This window comes from Toxoplasma gondii, chromosome III (genome assembly GCF_000006565.2).
Source record: "Toxoplasma gondii ME49 chromosome III, whole genome shotgun sequence".
In the NCBI taxonomy this organism is placed as follows: Eukaryota; Apicomplexa; class Conoidasida; order Eucoccidiorida; family Sarcocystidae; genus Toxoplasma; species Toxoplasma gondii.
Genome location: NC_031470.1, coordinates 1,546,881 through 1,571,664, shown reverse-complemented (window position 1 = coordinate 1,571,664; position 24,784 = coordinate 1,546,881). Strand labels below are relative to the sequence as shown.

The 24,784-nt window shown below is 53.0% G+C and overlaps 5 protein-coding genes across 5 annotated transcripts; 2 read left to right on the top strand and 3 right to left on the bottom strand.

The window, feature by feature from the left end:
- Positions 1–48: 48 nt before the first annotated feature.
- TGME49_254270 (hypothetical protein) lies at positions 49–2,541 on the bottom strand. Its single transcript, XM_018781048.1, has 2 exons — positions 1,548–2,541; positions 49–996 (listed from the first exon to the last, which is right to left on the bottom strand). The coding sequence occupies exons 1-2, from the start codon at positions 2,107–2,109 to the stop codon at positions 449–451; spliced, it is 1,110 nt and encodes a 369-aa protein (XP_018638143.1). The 5' UTR covers positions 2,110–2,541; the 3' UTR covers positions 49–448.
- Positions 2,542–4,562: 2,021 nt separating this feature from the next.
- TGME49_254260 (COX19 cytochrome c oxidase assembly family protein) lies at positions 4,563–7,506 on the bottom strand. The gene has a single exon (XM_002369439.2). It carries the CDS (start codon positions 6,216–6,218, stop codon positions 5,448–5,450), a length of 771 nt encoding a protein of 256 aa, XP_002369480.1. The 5' UTR covers positions 6,219–7,506; the 3' UTR covers positions 4,563–5,447.
- On the top strand, positions 7,229–8,734 carry TGME49_254255 (hypothetical protein). Its single transcript, XM_018781047.1, has 2 exons — positions 7,229–7,665; positions 8,275–8,734. Exons 1-2 carry the CDS (start codon positions 7,584–7,586, stop codon positions 8,724–8,726), a joined length of 534 nt encoding a protein of 177 aa, XP_018638144.1. The 5' UTR covers positions 7,229–7,583; the 3' UTR covers positions 8,727–8,734.
- A 14-nt stretch (positions 8,735–8,748) lies between these two features.
- TGME49_254250 (PRELI family protein) lies at positions 8,749–12,184 on the top strand (the record flags this gene model as incomplete). Its single annotated transcript, XM_018781046.1, has 5 exons — positions 8,749–8,802; positions 9,423–9,559; positions 9,990–10,082; positions 10,584–10,737; positions 11,180–12,184. The coding sequence occupies 5 exons, from the start codon at positions 8,749–8,751 to the stop codon at positions 12,182–12,184; spliced, it is 1,443 nt and encodes a 480-aa protein (XP_018638145.1).
- Positions 12,185–15,360: 3,176 nt separating this feature from the next.
- Positions 15,361–24,642, bottom strand: TGME49_254230 (hypothetical protein). Its single transcript, XM_018781045.1, has 7 exons — positions 22,755–24,642; positions 21,424–21,576; positions 20,702–20,840; positions 19,410–19,566; positions 18,363–18,454; positions 17,682–17,778; positions 15,361–16,814 (listed from the first exon to the last, which is right to left on the bottom strand). The coding sequence occupies exons 1-7, from the start codon at positions 23,583–23,585 to the stop codon at positions 16,313–16,315; spliced, it is 1,971 nt and encodes a 656-aa protein (XP_018638146.1). The 5' UTR covers positions 23,586–24,642; the 3' UTR covers positions 15,361–16,312.
- Positions 24,643–24,784: the final 142 nt, after the last annotated feature.

The window sequence follows — 24,784 nt, the reverse complement described above, 5'->3', positions numbered from 1 at the left end:
AAACCTCGCGCAGACACTTGAGGAAAAATTCAAGAACAAGCGTGTACTTATTACAACATTTAGCCTTCCGCTGTTCTGCCTTCGTAGCAACTTCTCTGAAACGCCACCTCTCAGTCTAGACTCCTAAAGCGCTTTTTCGCACGCGCGCGGATTCACAATGTAACTCTGACATTAAAAGCTCGAGACCGTTCCTGCATGCTTTGCATTGACAATGTCTTTACAGTACAGAGGTGCTCTGCTAGAACACTTGGGCGCTCCTGCACACTACTAGCCGCTTGGAAAAGCGACCAGCGTTAGTAAAACAATCCTGTGGCGACTCTCGCGTTTCGGAATACAGATGAGACGTCAAAATCTTCAAAATCTTGTGCCCCCCTTTACACTTTCCGCATTCGCCGTCCAGACAGAGAAGGGGGCTCTCCGCACTTTGCATTCTCGTCACTTTTCTGCGTTAGTCCTTCTTTTTGCGCTTCGAGAAGAGAACAGAGGCGACAATCATGTACATCCAGTAGAGGTTGAGGGCAGCGAAGAGAGGTATGCTGACGTAGAAGAGGTACCGGCGCCAGGGCCTGAAGAAGGCGCCCTCGCCAGTCCAGACGGCCACCGCGAGGGAAGGGATGAGCCAGCCGAGACCCCAGACGATGCGCACAGAGAAAAAGACTACCGCGAATGCGACAGAAACAAATGTGTACGCGAGCGGGAGCTTCGGGGCGCCGTCTCGCCCATCCTTTTGCTCACAGAGTTCTTCGGGACTCTTCGGATGGAAGACGTACGCTCGCAGCATGAAGTAGCGGAGCGCGAGGAACGGAGTGCTGAGCTCGAAGAGAATCAGACTGGCAGCGTAGAAAGACATCGGCGGCTCTCCCGGGAGAACAATAAACGGATTCGCCACTGTAAAGATACACACGACGCAGTGCAGGAGCCACTGGGGCGCGCCCGGACTCCAGTTCCAGACAATGACAACGAAATCCCAGACGAAGTAGCCCACGAGAGTGAAGCCTGAAAAAAACGGAGCAGAAAAGACAGAAAGCGACCGATGCACATCAGCGAGGCGCGCGGAGGGTAAAACTGCGGATTGAAGACGAGGGTCTCTTGCTCTCTCTCGTGCTGTGTCGCCGTGGAAGGCAGACTCAGAATTTCAAGGAAGAGAGTGTGTCTTTTCTGTGTGAGGGAGCTCTTCGTTCCAGTGTCTATCGCTTACTCTTTCTCGTCACTTGCAACTTACGTCGTCTCTCGCCCTCGCTTTCTCCCTTCGTCCATCTCTTCCCTCTCTCAATTTCTGATTTCTGTTCCTTCGTCGACAAAGAGCTCTTCCTTCCCCGGTCCTTGATACTTGCTTTCCAGTTCTGTCGCATCGGCACTCCCCCTGTTCCCTTCGTTTCCTTCCTCGACGGTCTGGCCTGTCCGCGTCCGTCAGCTCTCTCCTGGACTGCTCTCTACCTCTATGGATTCGATTGGAGGTCTGCAGTTTCGCACAGCGCGTATCGTTTAAACTGTATCTCTCTCATTTGCTTTTCAGCGCTTCACCAGGAACACTCCTGGGCGTTTACCAGTGACAGCGAAGAGCGGCGAGCATCCAAAGAACTTGTCATCGATGAGTTTCCTGTCGAGCGTCACGCAAGCGAACGAGAGAAGGGAAACAACGACTGCGTTTAAGAAACCCACACTTCTGTTTCTGACGGCCAGAAGGAACTCCTTGGCTTCTTCTCTTTGCTTTTTGTCGGCTTCCCCGTCCGCCGCTGCGAGGGTTCGTCGAGCGTCAGCCACCTGCCGGAGCACCCGGTCACGAGCGAGCGCGGGAACAAAGCAAAGCGGAATTCTGTGAACTGGTAGAGTCGCCACGACAAACCAGAGACAAGTGGAAACCGCAATCCAGTAAAGCGAGACACTCGGAGGGTAACAGAGCTTCGGCGGCGGCGGCGCGAGGTGCGGCGCGAGGCTCTCGGCAGAGCCGCATGTGCCATGGGTGACGAAAACGACAAAGAGCAGAGACAGGGCACAAGCGAGCACAGTCGGGGCAGATGAGCCAGCGAGAAAAGCCAGAAAGACTCGAGGAAAGGACAGCAAAGCCCGCGACGGCCACCGGGCTGCCTCTTTGAGGGTGTCGAACATTTTGTGCAGCCACACAGAGAATCTGGGCAGGACGAAACCGGGCAGGATTCACCACAGACACAAACACCGGGAGGAGGGATCCTCTGCGGCCGACTCCGTTAGCAGAAACACCCAGTGAACAGTTTTCAACGAAACGGGACGTCCAAAGCTGGCAGCGAACGCTTGGGTACGAACGAAACCGTGCACATGCTCCGACGGCGAAACGCTGACAAATGGAACTAGCCACAGAGTCTCCGGGATACGAAGTGGATGCGACAAAACCGTTCAATGAACTTCGAGTTCATGAGAAAATGAACACCATTCCAAGAAAACGTCTGCCCTACGCTTCGAAGACAACGCTTACGCCGACACGCATGATCCTTTGCATGCCGAAGAGACGAATTGGTACCAACTCTCCGCTGCATGGAGTTTTACCCCGAAACAGGAAACAAATTCTCTTTTTGTGTGTAGGGAGCAAGCGATGAAATCTGATGTCTGAAAATATTTAGGCATTCAAGACCGTAGTCTGGTCTGCGGTCGACATGTCTTCGACAAGCCTCGCCGTGCATGTGAGCTAGCGCGTGTGCTGGGCACCCCGTGAAGAAAAAATCGATTACAAGGGAAAGCCTGATCCACCCGGAAAAGAGAAACATCCAGCAAACATAAAGCCCGCCACGATCTTTTTGAGGGACGAGATCCTTTTTAAAAGGAGGGCTCAACGAGGAAAGTCGCTTTATTAGGGGAGGCGGCGACAGTGTAGGCAACCACGGAACCCCGTGAGACAGCATTCGGAACAAAGCAACCACGGATTTGGAGGGATCGTTTTTCTCGACCTTCGTTTTCCTTACCATGTGTGCATCTTTCTATGCCTTGCATGGCAAAGTGTGGTTGTTCTGTCACCCGACAGAGTCGCGAACCCGGTCGCTGGATAGGACCGCGTCGCCCGCTCCCCCTGTGTTCTCCACAGAAATTGATTTCCGTGTTGGTCGCCTCTCACTGGTCGACAAATGCTTCGAGGGCACGAACAGGCAAGTGATCAGGAACACAGGCCTGGCGCCTAAACCCTAAATTGGAAGGACGTTCTCGTCGCAGATTCAGCTAAACGATGATACGTTAAACACGACAGGAAAGGCAAGAGCAGGACAGAAAGGTTGTCAGTCGCGAGAAACCATCCGGATGCAGAGATACGTCACAAGTTTTCTGTACTTTCCGCCGGCTCACCGGAAATCAACCGTGGGAACAGAGGCCTTCGGTGCGTAGAAACGAAGAATGGTTCTGAGCGAGACTATTTCGTCTTTGGTGTGCTCCCGTTGCAACAGTGTTTCACCCTATTGGTCGGGAGCAGAACCGTCAAATGACATCAGCAGACAGGCCGCAACCAGAACTCATGGTACCGCCTTCAAGAACTGGAGTGGCCCCGTTGTTTTCGAGTGCTGAAATAGTAGCGGACCGCCTCTTTTAGCAACAAACTTCGTAAATATGAGTCAGGAATATGGACTGCGTTAGAGGGAATGAATGGATTTCCTCTTGTTGAATAAAGGACGCCAGAAATCACACGTTCACATTAAATACTCGTGGTGTGTGGAGCCTAACAATGACGACAAGGTGTACGGATCTACAAAACACAAACGCCAGGAAAACGGAAACCGCTCTAGTTCGTGGGAACTCGACTGCCGAGCCCAATATAGGCTGGTACAAAGCATTTCGATATCGTCAGTGAAAAGCGGTGTCAAGAACGCCACAGTTAGATGGCGTATTGTAATGGTCACATCGTAAGTAGATATAGTCTCTGACAAATGACCTTCGATGCAGATCTAGACAACTCAGATCAAATCGTCATAGACATTACAATGCTGAGAACACTGAGTACGACCGCAACTGCGAGATACAGACAACCAAGTTGTGTATGATTGCAGTACACCACACGCCCCGCCGAACTGCTTAAGACAGGTAAAGGAATTTGATTTTAGTGAACGTTGTTTTCTATTCATACAAACAAGCAAAAACAGCTTTAATAGATTACTTATTCCATTGATGTTGGCACGTGATCAGCCGTTTCGTAAAACACGCGCACCAGTCTCACCTGCGTACCCTGACATTGTCACGGAGCGATGACTACTGGGGGATTCGGGAATTAAAGTTCGCACAAATGCATCAGTGTAACGAAGGTAGTCAGACTGTTACCAGGGATTCTTCTTGGCGTCAGTGTCTGCAGTTAATTTGTTTTGTACACTCCTCAATATCTGGAATAGTAGGTGATCAGGTAGTGGAAAAAGCAGTGTCTTTTGTGCGTCATCGCTGCATGCTTCCAGTATCATTGTAAAGCATGCGACCGCTACCCGACGCATGCAGTACCACTTTATGATTTTAGCTTCAGCAGTGTCTCTCGATGCGTAACCGTCCACCGTTGTAATGTGTGAAAGTGAGCCTAGCGGCGGCTGTTTCATCATCGATGTTGCATGCCTAGTGACGTAGAAAATGATTCCTGTTGATGGGGACATCAATCTCGGGTACTGCGTTTGACGGTGATAACTATCGATAAGCGGAAAAGTCACCCAGTCTGCCGCCGAGAAACTCTACCCGCACCTGGCACACACCTGGTGGGACGCCTTCGGTTTCAATATCCCGCCGGTTTCCGTTGTTGAGTACCTAGTCATCATCAACGTACATTTAGCATTCGTATAGAAGAGGCTGCTCATGCCGGTCCACGAACAGTAGACCCGTGGACTGCCGGCGCCTTCGCTCGTCTACATACGATGCCGAGAAAAAAAGGCACAGTACTTATGCTCTCATTCCGGAGCTCGCCCATGTTCCTTGCAGAAGTCTCTGGACAAGGCCGCGGCAGTTAGCGCGCCGTTGGATTTCGATACTTTCTGCAACTCCATAAAACGTACATTTCTCGGTACACGCGTGTGTGAGAGGAGAATCGCAGGAGGGGCGCGAGACGCACCGTTGTTCCCGGAGCTCGGAAAGCTGTAGAGACTCTTTTGAAAAGCAGCCGACTTTCCGCGTCACGCGTTCGAGAATCGCGGTATGCTGTCGTTGCGTGGTGGGCGATGCGTTCCAGACGCATCTGCATGCGCTCATTTTCACCTCGCTGAAACAGATTTGAAAACGGTCGAGCCGCTCCCGTGGTCAAGTCCCAGTTGGGCTCCCCATGTCAGGGAACGACCTGCATTCGCCCCGCAAACATTGATGTGTGTTGATCCCCTCCACAGATGTGCAAGCAGCGCGTTTTTCCGAGTGCAAAGAAGCATGGACTGCAGAAGACGCCGAAATCCCTATGAAACGCAACTCGCCAGTTCCGTGAACGCGCATGCAACTTGCGATCGTCTGCGTATGTCGCTCGCTCTCGGTGTTCACCGGTCTGGCGACCGGAGCGCCCCTCCAACGTTCACGTAGAGAGCCTTGAAGAAATCTCCTGACCAGGAGTATCGAGCAAAAATCCTTCCGAAGAATCCGCGCTCTGTGTACGGTCGAATGGCGCCGCATCCCGCAACGAATCCCTCGTCTTCCTTGGTTTTCACTCGCGTTTTCTTCTCTCTTTTCTTGGGTTGCTCCTCCGCCTCCGCTCCCGGTGCCGAGGCTCCGGCCGACCTCCCCTCTATCCCCGAGCAGGAGACCTCCGACGTTGTTCGACTCCTGTCATCTCTTCTCGGCAGAAGCCCCCGTGACAGAGTCAGGCCAGGGGACCTCAGACTCGGTGCTGGCGCGGTGAGCGACGAAGGCGCCACCTGCAAAGCCGGAGGCTTCCCGCAGCTCTCTGGAGAAGGAGGTCGGCGGAACTCATCCTGCGGCCGCGGATCTCCGGTTTCGTCCGGTTGCCCGTTCTTAAAGCCCAGTGCGGTCATGTCCTCAGCCGCCATCAGGTTGTGTTGCATGCGACATTGGAGGTACTCCTGTGCGTAGCGTCTGCAAGGCAGGTGATCCCATTTCCTTTCGGCCGCCTCTGACAAGGAAGTCGAAGCGCCTTCCGCATCCGCGCGCGGAGCAACCTGCTGCCGACGCGACAGACAAGCCAAATATTTCTTTTTTACATCTGTGCACTCGCCCAAATGGTCGATTGGAAAACTCCCTTTTGCTGGCGGCCGGGGCTTCCCGTGAGACTGGTAAAGCGCCAACGAAGACATGTCAGAAAAGAGCAGGAAGTTGGTGGCGAGACAGCACGAGGTCGGCAGAACTTGGAGACGGGGGGGTCCAACGCGAGAAAAGGGAGAAGGCAAAAGAACGAAAGGGACGGAGGCCCAGAAGAGCGCGCGAAAGAAAAAAAACTTCCAGAGAGACGGACAGAACGGTAGGAGCGAGGAGGCGGCGTCGAGGGAGCCAGGTCAGCAGATGCAGGCGGCAGAAGAACAAGGAAAAGTTATCGGTGGAGAGAAACTGTCAAAATGCGAAGCGTGACAAAACAGACAGAGAGAAATTGAGAACGGAAGAAACGCCCACCGCGCACTGCACAGATCCGACGGTGTAGAGAAGCAGAGGCACCAGCCGTGCAATAAAAACTGACTCTGAAAGACAACCTGAAAACCAGCCTGCTCGCAGCTCGGCTCTGAACCACCCGTTCGTCACTTTTCGACGGTGAAGCGCTTCAGTTTCCTCTCTCGGACGCGCGCGAGTCGCCCAGCACCGTTGACAAGTCGTTTACCGCCAGTTCTGCACTGTCGCGAGCGACTAACAGCAGTTCCCAGGCCAGACTTCTTCCAGTCTTCCGCGTAAAGGAGAAAGGAACCCGTTGTTTTCTTCAAGAGCTTCACGCGCAAGGACTACGCGCAGCGCGCAGATCCTTGAATCCCTGCACAGACCTGGGGACTGCTCCTTGAAGTGGACTCGGATGGAAACGGCGGAAGGAAAAGACGCAACAAGTCCCGAGAAACAGCGCAGTGAAGTGCGCATTCTTCAAGGGCATCTCAGACCTGCAAAGGGAGAAAAAATATCTCGAACATGAGAGAAAAGTGCATGCAGAACCGCCAGAGGCGCTGAACGGGCGGGGTTTCCTAACTGGTCCTTCTCCGCAAGTCAAGCGTCTCTACAGACGATCTCTCGCCTTATTTCTGTTTTTGTTTCTTTCCACCTCCTTCGTCCGTTTCTTCGTCGCGTTGGAAGGAACAGTCTTGGGGAGAAACGCATCGAGGTAGAGACACGCGAAACCACAGACGCTTGCATGCGCAAGTAACAAGCATGCTTTTGCCCGCAGAGAAACGCGGGAAGAACTCGTGTGTCTGGCTTCCGACCTCTCTCTCTGTTTTCGCTCGAACAGACTGCAGAAACGCAAGACCGATTCGCTCCATTTCGTCTGTTTCTAGAGAACGAGGGATCTGGGGAGGTTCGCCGAAAGAAGGAACATCTCCAACTTGACAAGCGGCTGCGACGCTGAAGTCGCCGGAGGTTCTTTGACACGTCAGAGGTTCGCGATTGACACAAAAAGTTATTCCCACAGAAGGGCTGAGTTTTTTTTTCTTCCGTTGACGACGTCCAGCAATCGTGCAGGAAAAGCAATGACTTTCCCCCCCTTTTTTCTTGCTTGCGCCTCACAGCCGTGGGGTTGTTCCCTGTTCACATCGCCGCTCCGCCTGAACGGTGAGACTTGACACTCTTTTTTCTTTTGACGGATTCTCCACCCTCAACAGGAGTTCTCATTTACTCTCACGCCCCCTTGTCCTCGATGACCTGAGGTCCGGTTCTTCGCCTTTTTTCCCCCTTTCCTCAAGACCCCTCGAAGCTCCTCGCGTCGTTTGCAGCGCATGCGGGGAACTAGCTTTTCGAGCTTTTAGCCGGTGGAAAATAGAGATCCACGTTTTTGTTTTCTCGAGTGCGGTGAACCGAACACACTCCATCTGTCTGTTTTCCGGTAAAGTTCTCGTCGCAACCATGGCTGTTGTATCGCTGAAAGCGTGAGGATCTGCTGGCCACGGACTCTTCAGTAGGAGGCTCTTGACCAAGTGCCTGGGTGTTTTTTCGCCTTTCTATCGTTTTTATGGAGAGCGGTCCTCTGGATGTGACGACGCATCCACGTAGGGGGCTTCGAGTCCGCGTTTCCTGCGTCCGAGGGCCTTCTGTCCTCTTGCCCTGCTGCCTCCTCCGTCTCCTCCTCTAGGCCTTCATCTGCTGTCTGCCACAGCTTTCCTCGCGCTCCACTCTTCGTCCACTTACACCGTACCTCCTCTCTTGCTCCGTCCCCGGTCCCAGACCTGAGTGACCGCCGTCTCGCCCTGCCTCTTGGCGCAGGCGCTTCTCTCCAACGCGTTCTCGGCCTCTCCGCTCTCGGCGTTGGTTTCTCCTGCTCCTCTGAGGCGTCTCCTTGGTTTTCTGGCCGCCTCTGCTTGCGGCACAACCTTCTCCGAAGCAGGAGCAGGAGCAGGTGCTGCAGCCTCTCAAACCCCCATCTTCTGTGCAGAACGGTGTGCCGCAGATTCCGTTTCGGCTGGACAGGAACGTCGCGTCGTCTGCTCAGCGGCCGCGAGTGGGCGGACGAGACGAAGAAGAGAGGTTCCCTGAGAAACAGAGCCTTCCTGCGAACTCGAGAGGAGTCTGAGAAGCGAGCGAAGGGAACATGCAGCTGGTGCTTGCGCTCCGGATCACCAAGCCGTCAGAGAGGAACTGAGAGCGAGTGGACGGAGAGAGAAGGCAGAGGAAAATGAGAACGCGGAACAGTAGAACGAGATGAGACTCTTCGAGAAGACATTCGTCTTCGACAGTGACTGGGAGACTGTCACGGTAGGCTTCAGAAAACAGACAAGAAATGCTCTTTCCTCACACAGCGACGTAATCTCCTTCGACTGCGCATTCGCATGCTTCAACTACTGACGCTGGCGCTCTTGTCGTCGTTGCGGCCTGATGTGAGAGACTTCCTTCAACGGGAGAAAATCAAGCGATGCAGACACATATATATATATATAAATATATATATATATATATTTGAATCTAGAGAGAAGCAGCTCCAGACACAGTAGTACAGAGAAAGGAACTGCGAACGCAGGAAAACGCGAGTGCGTAAGCTACGTTGCTGAAAACTGCTTTCTTCTTCCTTGAATCGCGTGTATTCTGTCGGAGCCTTCTCGCCTGTGCGTTGCAGCCTCGACGCTGCTGTGGTGAATTTGGAAGCGAAGGCCAAGTGGCCAGGTCCAGAGCTTGTGACAGTTTAGTCTCTTCTAGGCGTCTCTGTAACTCTTTGGTCCCCTCTCCGTTTTTCGTTCGGTTTTCCTCGCCTCGGCCGTCCAGTACCGTGTCGCGGTTTCCTCTTATCGGTCAAAAGCTAAAGGAGGCGTAGTCGTTCGTACGCGCCGCGTCGGACTCTCCTCGTCCACTCCTGCAAAGGCGCGTTGCGTTTTCTGCAGTCGGCGTTCTGGGCCAAGTACCCCAACGAGCTGCAGCCCCATGTGCTGCGTGTCGATACACTCGACGTGGACATCGACCCTGAGAAGAAAGAGTTCGCCACCCGACGTCTCCACTCTCTCAAGTACTCGGTTCCAAGGTAACGTTTCTCAAACCTTGATCCCGCGTCTTCGTTTCCCTCCGATTGTGGTTTCGCTCTCCCTTTGTCTCGACTTCTACCTCCTCTACAACTTTATATATATATGTATATATATATGTATATATATATATATATGTATATGTATATATATGTATATATACATGTATATATATGTATATATACATGTACATACATACATATATATTTCTAAGTGTTGCTGTCTACCAACGAGGGAATGGATTCGCAGCGCTGTTGGTCGACGTGGATCTTCGTGGATCTAGAGCGTATATGTGCGATAACGCTCACTGTGGCATGTTCCTGGATGATCCAGCCTGTGGCTTTCCCCCGACTCCTTTCTTGCGTTTTTCTCGACTGACGGCAACTGTTGCGTGAATTTGCACACACATATCATTTGGTCTTTTGTGTTCAGATGGATGGAATGTTTCTTCGGAGGCTCTTCTCCGGTCGGCTTCGGTCTCGAAGAGGCGTACTGCTCTCTCCCCGACAAGGTCCTCCACCTCAAGTGCGTAGGCTGCTCTCCGCGTCGACCAGAAAGAGAGGTCTTTGTTAATCCAGAGCTCCACAGTGTCCGTCGCAATACGTAGAGTCGAGCGCCAGCTTTTTATCTGATTGGCGTTGCGAGGCTGTCCGGATCATTCCCTCTCTCCCCAGTGAGTGTGTTTGGAGAGGCGACAGCTCCGCATCGTTCTGCTCTGAGTCCTCGCTCCTCTGCGTCGACGCATCCACTCGCACTCGCTGTGCATATTTATCTGGCGATTGTGGAGGTGGCGACTTCAGAAGACGCTGGAGACAGGTGCAGTTTACAGTGCGTGCAGGGCACGATTTGTTCAAGAGAAGAAGACTTTTCAGAGTGGGAGTGGGTACACACCCGGGCGAAATGCCGCACCGGCACAACGCCTCACGAGCGGCTAAACAATGTGGAGAGAAACTAAGTGGAAACGGGAAACAAAAGGGGAGTCTGCAAAGCTTTAGCGCCTCGACAAGAGTGCTGTTCTGTTCTCAGATCACGAAACTACACTTTTGCCTCGTTCTTCCGCGTTGACGAGGAGTGTACGTACACCCCCGATCCGACGGACCCGTCGCGAACGGTGTACAAACAGACAGCCACCTACAAGGTGTTTGGCCTGGGAGCAGCGATCAATCGAGCTCTCGAGCGAGTGAGAAACATTTGCGCATGCATTTTAAAACTTACGGTTCCTAAAACCAAAAACGGCTTCCCCGATTTCGAAGCGACGGTGCAGCAGCGTAGAGGATAACGAAAATTTACATCCTATCGTTAAGTGGTACAACAGCCGTAAAATCCGCTGGTGTAACAGTTCAGTTGATTTCTGAACTTTCAGTCCTGAGGTACAGTCCTGTGCCTTTCTGGTCGCGGTCGTCGCTTCGCCTCACATTCTGATTCTTCGTTTCTCTCACGCACCCCCCTTGTCCTTCCGTCTCTGAAAAAACGTGATGGACTTCCTCGTCGCTCTTTTGCATGCACACTGCAAGTCAAAACCGAGAAACCCTCTGGACAGCTGTAGGGACTGAGCCTTTTACGCGCGTTGTGTTTCCTTTCTTCAGCTGCTTGTGTTCTGCATGTGTGCCTGGGCATTTCAGGCAGCGGTGCGTTCGGCCGAAGAGAAGTCGAGCGTCGGTTTCTCTGTTGTGCAGTCGCGAGCTTCTTCTCTCGAGCAACAGGGCTGGTGGGGTCGACAGTGCGCTGCATGCATTCACTCGCTTGAGACCGCAGCCGCGAGCGCTACGCAGCACTACCGGGATCTGGTCAAAAACTTGGAAGAGTCTCTGCATCTTTCCCTGTCTCCGTCGTCTCCCCTCTCCTCTCCTCTCAGTCTGGAGCGACTCAGTCCCTCACCCCTGGTGGAGTCTTCCCTCTTTGCTGCATGCGCCATGTCTGCGTCGGCGAAACGCTTTCTGTCTCGTCCTTCTCCTCCGTTCGTCCTCTCTCGAAACGACTCTTCTTCTCTCTTCTCGCTCAATTTGCCCTTCGGTCCTCTCTCCCTTCCAAGCCTTCCCTCTTCCTTAAAGGCTTTTTTACCTCCGTCCAGTTCTTCTCCTTCCTCTTCTTCCTCTCCTTCCTCTCCTCCGTCACCTTCTTCTTTGTCGTTGTCTGTGAACGCCTCGCCACCGGAGAGGGGAGTGTTTCGGAGCTCTGGGGACGTGGACTGCTTCTGTCTCCGTCCATCTCCAGGCGGTCTCTTGCCTCGGAGCACGCTCGAGTGGAATCGGACATGGCGAGAAGAGAGGGAGAACGCGTCGCGGAGAAGAGCGGCAATTCGGAACGACTCCGCCGTTTCCTCGACGCCGGAAGAAGAAGAAGGTCCAAGGCGAACTGACAGCGGGAGCAGCACGCATGGCGCAGAACGATCAAGAGAAGCAGAACGAGCGAAACAAATGAAGAAAATGACAGATAAGCAGGTGACCGGACAGACGCCTCCAGATAGGGTTTGCGTCTCTCCTGGGGAGGAGGCGAACGAACCGAGACTGCGTCGTGATGGCGAGGTCGGAAAGGGAACTCAAGACGATGAGAAACGAATCGCAGTTCGCCAGCCTTTCCTCTTTCCGTCTTTGTGGGGCTCCAGAAGTCGACGACCCCCTTCCTAGAAAAGAGTGAGCGGGTGACGGGGGCGCTGGACGTTGCGCGTCTGCGAAGAAAGGCGAATCGCTTCGTATTTGAGACACTCTGTGGAGTGCACAGACGCCAACGTGAAGAACCTTTTTCAAGTAGAACTTGGTGCAGAAACGTGGGGTGTATGCATCCACTTGCATGCAAAGGTGAAGAAGTGGAGGGGTGTGTGTCTATCCAGAGGAGTCGTGATCGTCTGGAGATGCGCGACGTCCAGGAAAAGGTCCTCCTTCTCCAGGGTCTTCTTCGCAATGAGACCTAATTCTCGTAAGCATGTAGTGGCGTCGGAGAAGAGCGCTCAAAACAGATATGCTTGTTTTTTCATCTCCTGCGCCGAGCCGAGGAAGGAGACCATGGGTGAGGGGGCTCTCTCTCTCTCGGAGCGATGAAGCGGTTTCTGAAGAGACCGAGTCGAATGCAGTGTTTCCAGTGCAGAGGCACACCACAAAGATGAAAGAAAGGAAGTTTTCTCTCTCCCGTGGACTGCCGCCTTTTGTTCTCGCACCCTTCGGAAAGCCTCGGCAGAGGGGAGACTCAAGGCGGAAGACAGAGACGAAAGCGACAGACAGTGGTCGGAGCCCCGAGAAGAGAACCGTCCAGTGGGAGAGAGAGAAGCAGCGGTGCGAAAGGTTCAGGAAAGAGTGGAAAAGGAAGAGGTTCAGAAAGGGAAGTTGCTGGGGGAAAACAGACACGCAACCTTAGCGAGACTAGGCGCTGTCTACCTCGCTGTGTCAAGTTCGTTTCTGAGCCATCCAGGTGGTTTCTTGCTCGGCGTCCATCTCCGTGCTGAGCGTTCCGTCAGTCGTCTCCGGATGCCTCGTCTTTCTCAAGCGGCATTCGCTCCATGCGGCATAGGCTGAAGAAGCGAGAGAAGCCGCAGTTTCTCTGCGTCGCCTCTCCACGCTGAAGGCTCGCCAGTACGGCGATGCTCCTCAACATCTGGCGTTTTGCCCTCGGGTCGTTGCCTACTCTCTCTCTATACACGTGCCTTTGTAACTGCTGAATGTATACGTATCGATATATATATATATATATATATATATATATATATATATATATATATATGTGTATACATATATACGAATATGTATCAATGCATACATACAAATGTATATTGCATATATATATATATATATATGTAGATATATTTGTATACAGATATATAAAGTCCTACGTGTGTTGGACAGTTTGTGTGATTTTATTTCTCTCTGTTTCGCGCGACCCGGTGCTCTTGGCTGCGTGCTTGACAGCTTATCTACGCGGCGCGTCCACCTGTACCGCCCCCGCGTTTGTCTGCTTTTCCTTGTCGCCAGATGTTTTTTTTTTGAGAGGTCGCAGAGACCAGGTAGCTGCAGTTGTCAAGGGTGGACGGAGATGCAAGTGGAAGCCTTGGCTTCACCCGGAACTCGACCAGCTCTGTGCCTCGATACCAGCCTTTTCAGTTCCGCGTTGTGTGTTTGTGGCATCTTGTAAAACTTCGAGCTGTTCCACCAGTACCCGAATTTCTGTTTCGTATGCCTCCAGTTCTGTAGCTTCTGAAGGGAATGGGAGAACAAAACCGAGGGCGCAGAAAGGCCCAGAGCGCCTCCCAAATTCGCCTTTCGTCGTGAGAGGGCCAAGCAGAGAAGAAGGATTCAGCGTCGACACTGCGTCTCGTTGAGTGCACCACGAGTTCACATTCTGAAAGAGAGGCGAAAGGCCAGCGCCTGCAGCGCCCGGCGGAAACGCACGTAGCCTCCTCACCTTCTAGCCTCTACGATTTGTGGATTTCTTTGTCATCCTGTCCCTCTAGAGGATCGGCGCTCCGGTTATGGACCAACGATTCTGAGATTCAGTTTGAAACATGCTCAGCAAATCACAGGGATGTAGGAGAATCCTGAGTGTTCACTGGATCCTTCGTCTGAAGAAACGGGAAAACCTGCGAGCTGCGCCCGCGCCTGCGAAGTCGATGCCCAGAGGACTCTCGGCGCTCGTCTCGCGAATCGTCGCGGGTGGACACGTTTTAGGTTTTCCGACAAAGACTGAGATTTCTAAAGTAGCCTCGCCGTTCAAGAACGGAGCCTGGGTGTCTTGCCAAAGCCCCGGCCTGCAAGCGGACGGACAATAATCAATTTGTCTGAAGAAAAAGATGAGTTGCTGTCACGCGGAACTGGCCAATCAGTCTTTTTGCTGCTAGACGAAACACAGGAATGTTCGCCCTTCTTAGCAAGTATCTCTTTACCCGAAAAGGCTGCTAGAAAAGACAAGATGCAGTCGCTAATTTTGAGGCGTCCACAGGAACTAGTGAGGAGGCGTAAGTCTCCAGTTTCGTTTTATAACAGCTGATGTCCTCTACTCGTTGCTGTCACAAAAACAGAAAAAGAGACAGCCTTATCGTTCGCTGGTATCGACACGGAAAGCGAGAACTGTGCTGTGCCTGGAAATCGTTCCTTTGCTGGAGTGCCGAGAGGCAGTGAAAGCGATAGCGTCAGTGAATCGTTGAACTCTCGACTCGCACGAACGAACGTCTCCAGTTCAAGGATTCGAACCTGGTCAACAGTTCAGCTCTCCAGTACCACGGTTACCTGTGAAATGCTTCACTCCGAGGCAAGCAAAGGCACTTCAAGTAAGAATCCGTTGTGTGGTTGCGATCTTGGCATTCGTAGTTCAGTGTAGGTGCAGCTCTGGAGCACCTTCTTCAAAGTCTAACCTACGGTAAATGCCTTTCGCACTAAGGGCGGCACAAACGGATAAAGCCATTTGAGGATTCTTTACAAGAAATGGACCAACGTCCCGAAAACGAAACGTATATGCATTGCTAAACAAGTACGTATGCTAATGATCACTTTTTTTAATAAAGACAGATTTGTTTCGTTGACAAGACTGTCTTTCACGTAGCACTTCTCTGAAGAAGCCAGCGTTTTTAGACTAAGAATTGACTTCAACTTCCTCGAATTTTGGGATAAAACTGCATCTTTTTCCTCAAGGAAGACTCGTCCACGTTGACAATGACTTACGGCTGACTCTACAGGTTCATCATCTACGTGGTCGCTGCTTCTTTACCCCTCCTTTGATAGGTTGCCTGTTCGTACATACGACAAAAGACAGGTCCCGGGCAACAAAGAACCCAACACACCGCAAAGGCGTTCCCTTTGTCGAGGAAATCGTATCTGTTCCTCGCTGCCACTGCACAGGCCGCTTCTCCACAAATAGCTAGACGTCTTCGTGGACGAACCGAGAAGCATGAAGTATCTCTTGCTGCACGCTGTGATTTTCTCTCGGGGACCGTTTCTCCGAAAGGCTTCTCTCCCGTCGCCGACTGCAAGGAAAGCGTTCTAGAGTCGGACTACTCGTTTTTACCGAGTCGAAGATCCGCGTTGTTAGCGTGATCTCCCGGTCCTCGAGCTATCTCAGACGGCTTTCAGCGATTAACAGTGTCGGTTCCTTCCGGGCGCAGAACCGGTCCAAAAGCAAGGCACCAAAGAGTCGTTGACTTGAGGTCTCTGTTCCCGAGTCCACGTTCTCTTGCGTGTCAGCTCAACCTCCCTTCTGGCGTCGAATCGCTGCTGGGCATGCGTAGGACCTCTGCCCTTTTTCCGAGCTACCGGACACAGAGACAAGGAAGTCAGAGTGCGAGAAAGCGGCCTCTACAGCGAGGGAGCAGAAGACAGTGCAGAAGCCAATGAACTGGGAGAGCATTTCAGGGAAGAGCGACAGGAAAAGTTGAAGATGGACGCGTTGATTCGGCCCCCAACAGATGGTGCTGAAGAAGGGAGGCTTTGTAGTGAGGGAAATGTCTCTCGCACCCCAGAACCTCACGAGTCCCCGCGTCAGTCGTGCATGTCTACGGCTATGAAGAACGACGGCGCTCGAAACTGTGAAACGTGAAGCAGCAACCAACACCTTGACCCGGAAGCTCGCGGAGAGCGCGGGGCATGTGTGTGCCGGATGCGCACTGAAAGACTTCTGAGTTTCTCCGATTTGAGCTACAGAGTTCCGCATCGCTGATCACTTCCGAGTGGAACAAAACCGGTCGCAAATGCCTCCTGCACCTGCACCCGCGTGGTGACCGTGCCTCCGAAGCGTCTCTCCCGCTCTGCACTCGGTCGAAGAAGCTGTCGACTGCTTCACCCCCATATCGAGTGCGTTCCCCAGGGCGTCTGCGGCGCGTTTGCGTCCTTCTTCTCCGCGGCTGCTGCGTCCTCCTGCGCTCGACGTTCCCTGTTTCGTTTCTCGTCTTTTTCGCGCTGAATGGCGGCGGCGAAGAGCTCGCGCAGCACGGGATCTCTGGGAGGCGCGACGTGATGAATCTCTCCACTCTTTCTCTGCATGCCGGTGCGTCGCCGAAAGGCCCCTGGAGGCAAGTTGTTGAGGGTGATGCGACTTGCAGAGAGAGCCGCGTCGGAGTAGAACTCTGCATTTTCCGACATCTCTACGCGGAGCTTCTCCCGCTCAGCCGCGCGCGCAACCGCAGCTGCGCCCTTCGCCGGCTGGTTCAAGCGGTAAAGGAAGTTGCCGTAGGCGTCCAGACGCGCGTGAGGAATCCGCGCCCAACGGTCGAAGGCCACTCGAGCGTTTGGAACAAACAATCGACGAATGCGGTGCTGCTTTCGGCCGAGACGAGGAACGCTGCGACGCGGGAAGAAACACGAAGAAAGACGAGAAAGGAACGACGGAGATAAAAGGGAGGAGAATCGAACAGTCGGTTTGCGTCTGCGAAGCGACGAAACGTAGGAGGTAACACACGGGAGGGCAGCGTAAGAGAAACGAAGCTGAGGCGGCGAAAGTCAAGTGGAGACAGGGACGGAAATGCGAGCTACAGCGGAGGGGGGGGCGGGGTAGGAGAAGAAACGCAAGCGAGATGGAGAAAAAAGTACACACGCGGGGAGAGACAGGGGTGGCCGCCAAGCAAATCGACTGAAGAAGCATGGTTTTTGACAAAGATGGGCATCGTGAAACATCAGACAACAGAGCACGGCAGAAAACAAGTTTGACGATATGACGATATGAGATACAGAGCTTCTCACAAGCCTCTTGTCGTTCGAGGAAGAGTTCAGCGTGCTTGAGCTTCGCATGTTGACATCTTCAACTTCGCGAAAAAACATCCCAAACCTCACAGACGGTCGCTGCTCCCTACTCGTCTCCCCCTTTGCTTCGGTTGCCTCTGTACACCCCGAGTCGTGATCCACCTCTTATATCACGAGGTTCAACTGAACTGCGAATTCCTCTTCCTCGGTGGCTGCACCCCGCGCGAGCTCTTCTCCTTTCCGAGTTTCGTCGTTCACACGCGGTTCGTTGTTTGACTTCGTCAGACTTCTCGCCGCCTTTTCCACTCTCAGCAGCTTGCGTGAGTGGCGCAGCGCCTCTTCTCTCCGCAGGCACCAAACAAGCAGAGCGATCCTTTTCAATCGTCTCCTCTGTGCATGTCTGCTCGGCACAACACAGCTTCAGGCATCTCCTCCGCTGCCTCTCCCTTTGTCGGAAACAGGACCTTACTCTCTCTGGGACTTGTGCCGCTCAGACGCGCGTTTCTTCGCGAGCGCTTCCTCCAGCTCGTAGTTGTAAAACTTCTCTCCATACGGCAGGCGAATCACTGCGGTAAAGGACGCAGACAGGAAGCGAAACGCGAGTTTCTGAAGTCGCGTCTGCACACAGCCTGAGTCCAGGGTGCTTCGCTGAAGTCGTACAGAGAAAACGAAGAGCCGGACGAAAGACACCCCGCAGAAAACTTGTTCATGGCGAGAGAGAGAGAGGAAACAAAAAGGAAGGAGACAGCCGTGACCAGGATACATTATCACACAAACTGAAAGTGTGAGAGCGACGGAAAAAGCGACTTATTTCTGTAAAAAAGCACATAAAAGGAACCAGAAAAAACGCACACGTTGTCTAATTGACATGCACGTCCATCGTATATGTTTTTTGCTTTACTCCATTTACCTATTCATATATAAATTTAGATATATTGATATTCATATGTATAATCTTTATATATATATATATATAGGGTGCCGAGAGGACTCCGAAAGGAGAGGTTGAAACAGTTATGCGTATGCAAGAAGAAAGTCTTTCCAGGAAACGAAAGACTCTGCTTTCACAAATGCCAGCGACCCGCAAGGACAGACGAGGAGCGGTGCTTCCAGTTGACCTCGGCTTGCCACGATTTCTTGAAAAACTCACTGTAGGGGCGATCTGTCTCCGCAAGCAAGAGGTAGTCTTCTACACTCTGAGGGATGGGCCTTTGCATCTCCATCAGACGCATGTACCAAGTTCTGGAAAACCAAAAAGAGACAAGGCAAGCGAGGAAGGAAAATCTCGATCTTTGCTGCAAGAGACGCTGTGTCTCTTCAAAAGGCCGGAAAATACGCGGTGCATGTGGAGCTGTTTCTCTCTAGGAGATGAGAGCACAATGCATGCACTTCCGCCTCGGCGTCTACGCAAGGAGGCCATGCCCACAGAGAGCCTCCAGAAAGAGAAACCACGGAAGTGGACAAGACAAACGCACTTCTGCAGAAACCAACAACGCGGTTTCGGGAGCATATCCATGGCGTCTCTACATCCGACCTGTTGAGCCTGTCCTTTCTCCAGGCCGCAACCTGCATCTGCGCCTCATGGAACGCAGTACTATTTTTCATCGAAAAAGGTAGAAAAGAAATTGTACATGCACTCCTCTGTCACACCTTTAGGTTAGACAGTAAATCCGAGGACAAAGAACAGGGGCAAGAGGACTTCCAGAATGGTAGCCAAGAAGACCAGAACAAAAAACTGAGACACAAATACATCGTGAGCTATCGAGCAGATTTGCCCCCCATTTATCTTCGCGTTCCAGCTCTCTCCCTTACTCTATATGGTTCTCCAGACCTACGTGGAAACCAGCTGTCTCTCTTGAATGTAACGCGTTGTTATTTAGGGAATTATTCAGCAGCAAAACACCGCAGTCCAAAACCATCCAGAGCAGAGCACAGCTACCAGGCATTTCTCGGGCAAGTTGCGCGAACTCACGACTTCACGGAAAGTCTAGAATTCGCAGCCGACGCTTCGCCTCTCACCACATCCACTGTGCTTCGGGTGCACAGCCACCGTCGGGGAGACAGCTCAGCGTCTGTACAGAGCTTTACGCCCTCATGGACATCTCCCTCGGCAGTACAGAACACAGATTGGCGCGGCTCTGCGCGGGAGAGAAGCCGCCTTCGACTGAGAAACCTTCGTCGACGTCCATCGCCTTACCGATCTGTGAGAGCAATGGCGTGACCGAGGAGGACGTTCTTCACATTCTTCACAGACGTTTCGGCGGCCTTGGCGATGTTTTTGATCGCCGCAGAAGTGAATTGTTCTGCGGTGTCTCTCGACAGTTCTTCGGGAGTAAAGTGCGAGAGAATTTTCACTGAGTACACAGAAGGAACCGAGAGACAGTTGCATCGAATCCGGAGAGCGAGAGCGCGCAGAGTCACGATGAATGACACAGAGAAACTGTACGAACCTCCGGCGAAGACGGTGAAAGACGCTGAGGGAAGAAAAGGAAACTGGCGCCGGTGCGCCTGTTCGTGTGACGAAGAAACGAAAACGAAAAAGACCTTTGCTGGGTGATGACTGTTACACCCTATCCAAAAACAGAGACAACATGGCGTTACGCCCGGCCTCAGTGCAGAATTGGAAAGATGCATAATCATAAATGTATAATCACATATTCATACATGACTAGAAAAGTACATATATATATATGTATATATGCCACGATTTATGCATCTATATGAGAATGGACGACGTAACACGGTAGCGGTCGGGGAGAGACGCAAGAGGCTAGACGTTCCATGTTCTGACGGTAGAAAAACTGCTCAAATTCGCCGTCTTCATGCCGAAATTTATCTAACCACCCTCCGAACAACCTATCTATCTATCTATCTCAATCTATCCATCTGAATCTCTATATCCTTATGTCTCTACTCGGCTGGCAGCGATGAAAGAAGGCCTTCGACGTCGTCAAGATCCAAAATGACACCCTGCATACATTCCCCTCTTCGGTGTTGGCTGGGTGTCGAAGAGAAGACGACCTCAGTTTCGACCAGAGCCTCCCCAGCAGTGATCCACGTCTTCTCTGACATGCCTCTAACAGGGCGAGATGTGACATATTCGCGAGCGAAGAAGGTGACTAGCTCTGTCCTCGTTTAACTCTGAACTGCGTGCTTTCGCGTTTGAGATAAATATCCAGCGCTGCACACAGCATCTGATCGCCCAATGTTTCTTGGGAGAGGGATGCGAAGAGACACTTTCATTCTCTTTGGGCTGTGAATCCACGGCGTCCAGGGCTTCCCCCGTAGGCCTGATGCCCGCGGCCCGGCCTCTTTCGTTTTCTTGTAATCACAACTGGCTTGTCGCTGAGAGATCTGTCTGAGATGAAGAAATCGCTGAGAGAATCACGCGACGGGTGCCGCCGGAGGGGATCCGAGTGAGGAAGAGGGAGAGGACAGTTCGCGAGAAAACGAACAGTGTCGTCCTCGGTTCTCTGCAGCGGCGCTTACAGTGCAGCTCCATCTCCTTGAACTCTGGAGAGGTCGAAGGCCGGAGTTTCTCCCATCCGAGATCGGCCAGCTTCCTGGCTGACTTTCCGACGATTCCCTGCATTTCTTCTTCAGCAGCCTTCAGGTAGGCCAAACAGCCCTGCGCGCAAGCAAACAGTCAGAACACAGAGTTTTTTCTTGTGAGGGCAGAGGATCGAGCGCTGTGGAGTCGAAGCCACAAGAGAGAGTCGTCAGGAGACATTCCGACCCTCAGCACCCGCTCTGGAAAAGGAGACTTCGTCGAGGGAGAAATGCGAGGGATGTCCCTTGTAGATCGGTTCCCTGAGCAGAAACTGAGCGAAGGCGGGAGTCGCATGGCTAAACAAGGCAGCGAGTCGGCTGCGCATGCAGGCTGGAAAGGAGCCAGCGAGTCCGCAAGAGCGCGAAGAAGAAAGTGAAAGGGAGTGCGACACAGAGAACGGACGTAGAGGAGGGCGAAGTTCACGAGAGAGACAAGAGAAAAGCAAAGAGGGAAGCGCGGATATGCGAAGTTGAAGAAGCGACGGAGGCGCCCGCTTGGAAGCCGGTGACACAGGCCCAAACATATTTAAAGAGCAGAACAACCGCACAGGCAGAAAAAGAGCGACGGCCGCTTTTCGCTCTATAGGAGGTCTAGATATTCGCCTTCCGATGCGCAGCATCTGACCCAGATATTTTTGGATTCCGCGGTCACTGACGTTTACCTTTCGCCACACATAGAAGTCGTAGTATGTGAATGTTCCCTCTTTCTCCATCAAAGAAATCACCAGAAAGCGGTAGAAGCGACTTGCGAGAAGGCCTTGCTTCTCCAGCTGCCGCTGCTGCACATCTGTCAGCCGCGAAAAGAACGCCGAGGCCTGAAAGACACCGGAGAACGCAGAGCAGGCCTTTTACGCTCGTTGCAGAGAAACTGACCTCTCTCGGTCAACAGGCTCCCGCGATCGCTCGCGCCTGCGTGCCTGACGTGTGAGCGCAGGAGAGCCGGGGACAGCGGGCAGGCGACTCCGCAGAAAATGAAGAGAACAAGATGCGCAGACAACAAATCGAAGAAACGAAAGACAAAGGCGGAGTGCATGAACCTCATGGAGGCCATGCTGCCGCTCTCCAGGGACTCCTTGTCGGTTTTCCAAGCAACTCACAAGTAACTGGAGCGCCTGCTGACGAAAACCGCTGGGCCGTCAATACATCCAAAACAGATACGGAAAATAATAATCCAGACCCGCTTCTTGAGTCTCTGTTTTCTCGACTCAAAAACGCGGGGAACGCGACAATCGTTTCCTCATTTAACCGAGCGAGGTCGCGGAGACGCAAGACTCTTCTGTCGGCGTCCTTCCGGTTGGACCTCGACCACCGCAGGGCGTCCACATACATGTGACTTCGCGGCAGTCACTATGGATCGATGACGTCTGAGCGGGGAACCGTGAGGTCACGGCTCTGGTTGTTTGAGGAGCGTTCGCCAGTGCGTTGTCAACCTCCCGCTCTCCCCGCGCTTTCTCTCGCCTTCGACGAAGCCTGTCTCCTCTCTTGACAGGAAGACTCACGAAAGAACCTGCTGTGCGTCATGTTCCGTTTCACTGCTTTGTCCATCCCCTCTTGCGTCTACAAAAGCCGCGCGTCCGCTTCCTCTTTTTGTCTCCCCACACGGGGACTTCCCTCTCTGAGGTTCCTCTCCCGTTCCGCTCCGGTGTATGTCCACTTGAGCTCCCTCCTTCGACGTCTGTCTAAAACAACTTGGTAGAACTCCCGTTGGTGCAGAGTGCTGGCTGTCAGAAGTGGAGAGAATGAACTGGAGAAGAGCTGCGCTTCTTTTCTTTGAGGATCTCCATTGTTGGCGAGGTTCGAGTCAGAGACGACTCGCGAGTCCTCGGGTTTCTCGTTGTTTTGCCTCCGTCCCGCCTGTGTTGTTTTGCTCAACGCGAGCTCGAGACGTCACACGAGTGCCTCCTCCAGTTCCTTCCGCTTGCAACTTGCTGAAGTCCGGAAGAGAGAAAAACCGAGAAGAAAAGCACCGTAGACCATTTACTTCATTTCTCACCTTCTGCTCGATGGCGCTGGCGGCGCCGAGGAGGCCGAGCTCGCGCATCGAGTCTGCCGCTGCAGTTGCGCCTTGATGGACGCTTTGCCTCGCGGCGTCCGACCTCTGCACGACGCCCTGGAGCTTCCCCAACACCGCGGAGAACCACTGCGGCGCCAGCGTCCGCCTCGAGAGCGAGAAAAAGGCGACAGAGGCACCATGCGGTTCGCGTCCTGGAAGGCAAGCGGCTGCGCATGGAGAAGCACCCGCGGTCAGAGCCGCGACGACCCCGGCAGAAGAGAGAGAACGTCGTTGCGACGAAAACGACGAAAACGAACGAGAAACAGGACGAGAGCGGAAGGGAGCGAAACAGGGAGAGAAAGACGCAGAGAGCGAGGAAGAGAGACGGCAGACAGAAGGAGACTGGGGGGAGGCACTGCGAAAAACGTCTTCGAGCCTCTCTCTTGCAGGCGGACAGAGAGGCGACGAAGGATTGGCGGAAGGAGACACACGCGTCTGCATGCGCGGCAAAGAGACTTCTGGAGAGTTCTCTTCCGCTGCCTCTTCAACGCTTTCTCGGAGCCTCCTGGAAGACGCGCCCTTCGCTCTCTCGCGATGCAGGGTCTGCTCCCGCCAGCTCCCGGCTCCGACCGCCGCATGTGGGGAGACACCCCACACAGTCGCTAGAGAGGCGAGGCGCCAGCAGGGGAGGCGAGTATCTTGGGGAGAAGGTGGAGACAGCTGAAGTCGAGAAGGAGAAGAAAGAGGGAACCCAGTCCGGCGACGAAGAGCTTCTGAAGAGCAGCGCTGCTGCCCTCTGATTTCGAGGAGGAGGCCGAGTCGTCTGGACATCTTTCAACAGCACCAGAGAGAGCCGCACATAGAAACGGGGGAAACGAGGGGAAAAACGAAAGAAGAAGGCGAAACGAAGAGAACCACGGACGGAAGAAAGAGATGCAGAAAGAGATGAAGAAGGGGAGCAGGCGAGAAGAACGAAGAAAAGAAAAGGAGAGGAACAGGGGAAGACCGGAGAGACACAAATGCAGTGGGAGGAAATCGTCAAGGCTGCAAAAAGGACAAGGCGACGAAGTATGTGGATCCGAAGAAGTGAAGATCTGTGGGGACGTTTTACGAAATCCCGAGGCACAAAGTCTGGGGGGAGAGGGGCCGCAAGCAAATGGAGAGACAGAGAGAAAAAAAAGACAGGTGGATGCAGAAGAACAAGAGGAAGAGAGAGAGACGGTCAAGAGGTAGCGAGAGAAGACCAAGAGATAGTAGAGGGAGAAGATCCACAGGTAGAGAGAAAAGATCCAGGGGTAGAGAGAAAAGATCCAGAGACAGAGGGAAAAGATCCAGAGATAGAGGGAAAAGATCCAGAGATAGAGGGAAAAGATCCAGAGATAGAGAGAGAAGATCCAGAGATAGAGAGAGAAGATCCAGAGATAGAGAGAGAAGATCCAGAGGTAGAGAGAGAGAGGCACAAAGAGAGAGAGGCACAAAGAGAGAGAGGCACAAGGGTAGAGCGATGGCTCTGCTGAGGATGGGAGAAGACTGAGGAGAGACGAGAAGTCGACACAGGACCGCCGAGACGAGAGAGGAAAGAGAGAGACAAGAAGTTGGTTGCGAGCGGTGCCGGGGGGAGGTGTCAAGAGACTCACTCAGGGGAAGAGAGACTCGGAAGGAGAGAAAGAAAACAAACATTGAATGAAACAGCTCGCTTCATCTTTCTAGAAGGAGACGCTCCTTTCGTCGGCACAAGACAGACCTGGTCGACGATATTGAGAACGACGGAGAACGAGGGCGAGGCAGGTCAGAGGCCTGTTAGAGAGACCAGGAAGGAGGACAACACCCCGATCGACGGGAGAAAGAAGACGAAGATTCCCGGAAAACTTCTGCATATGCAGGCCTGGGATGAAGAGAAGAACTCGCGAGTCACGTCGCAGAAAGGCACAGAAAAAAGCCGACCGGAAACTTCTGCCTGGTCTGGCGGAGAAGTTCCGAGCGCATGCTGTGCATGCAGGGGGGTGACGACGTGAGAGCGGTGCGGTGTA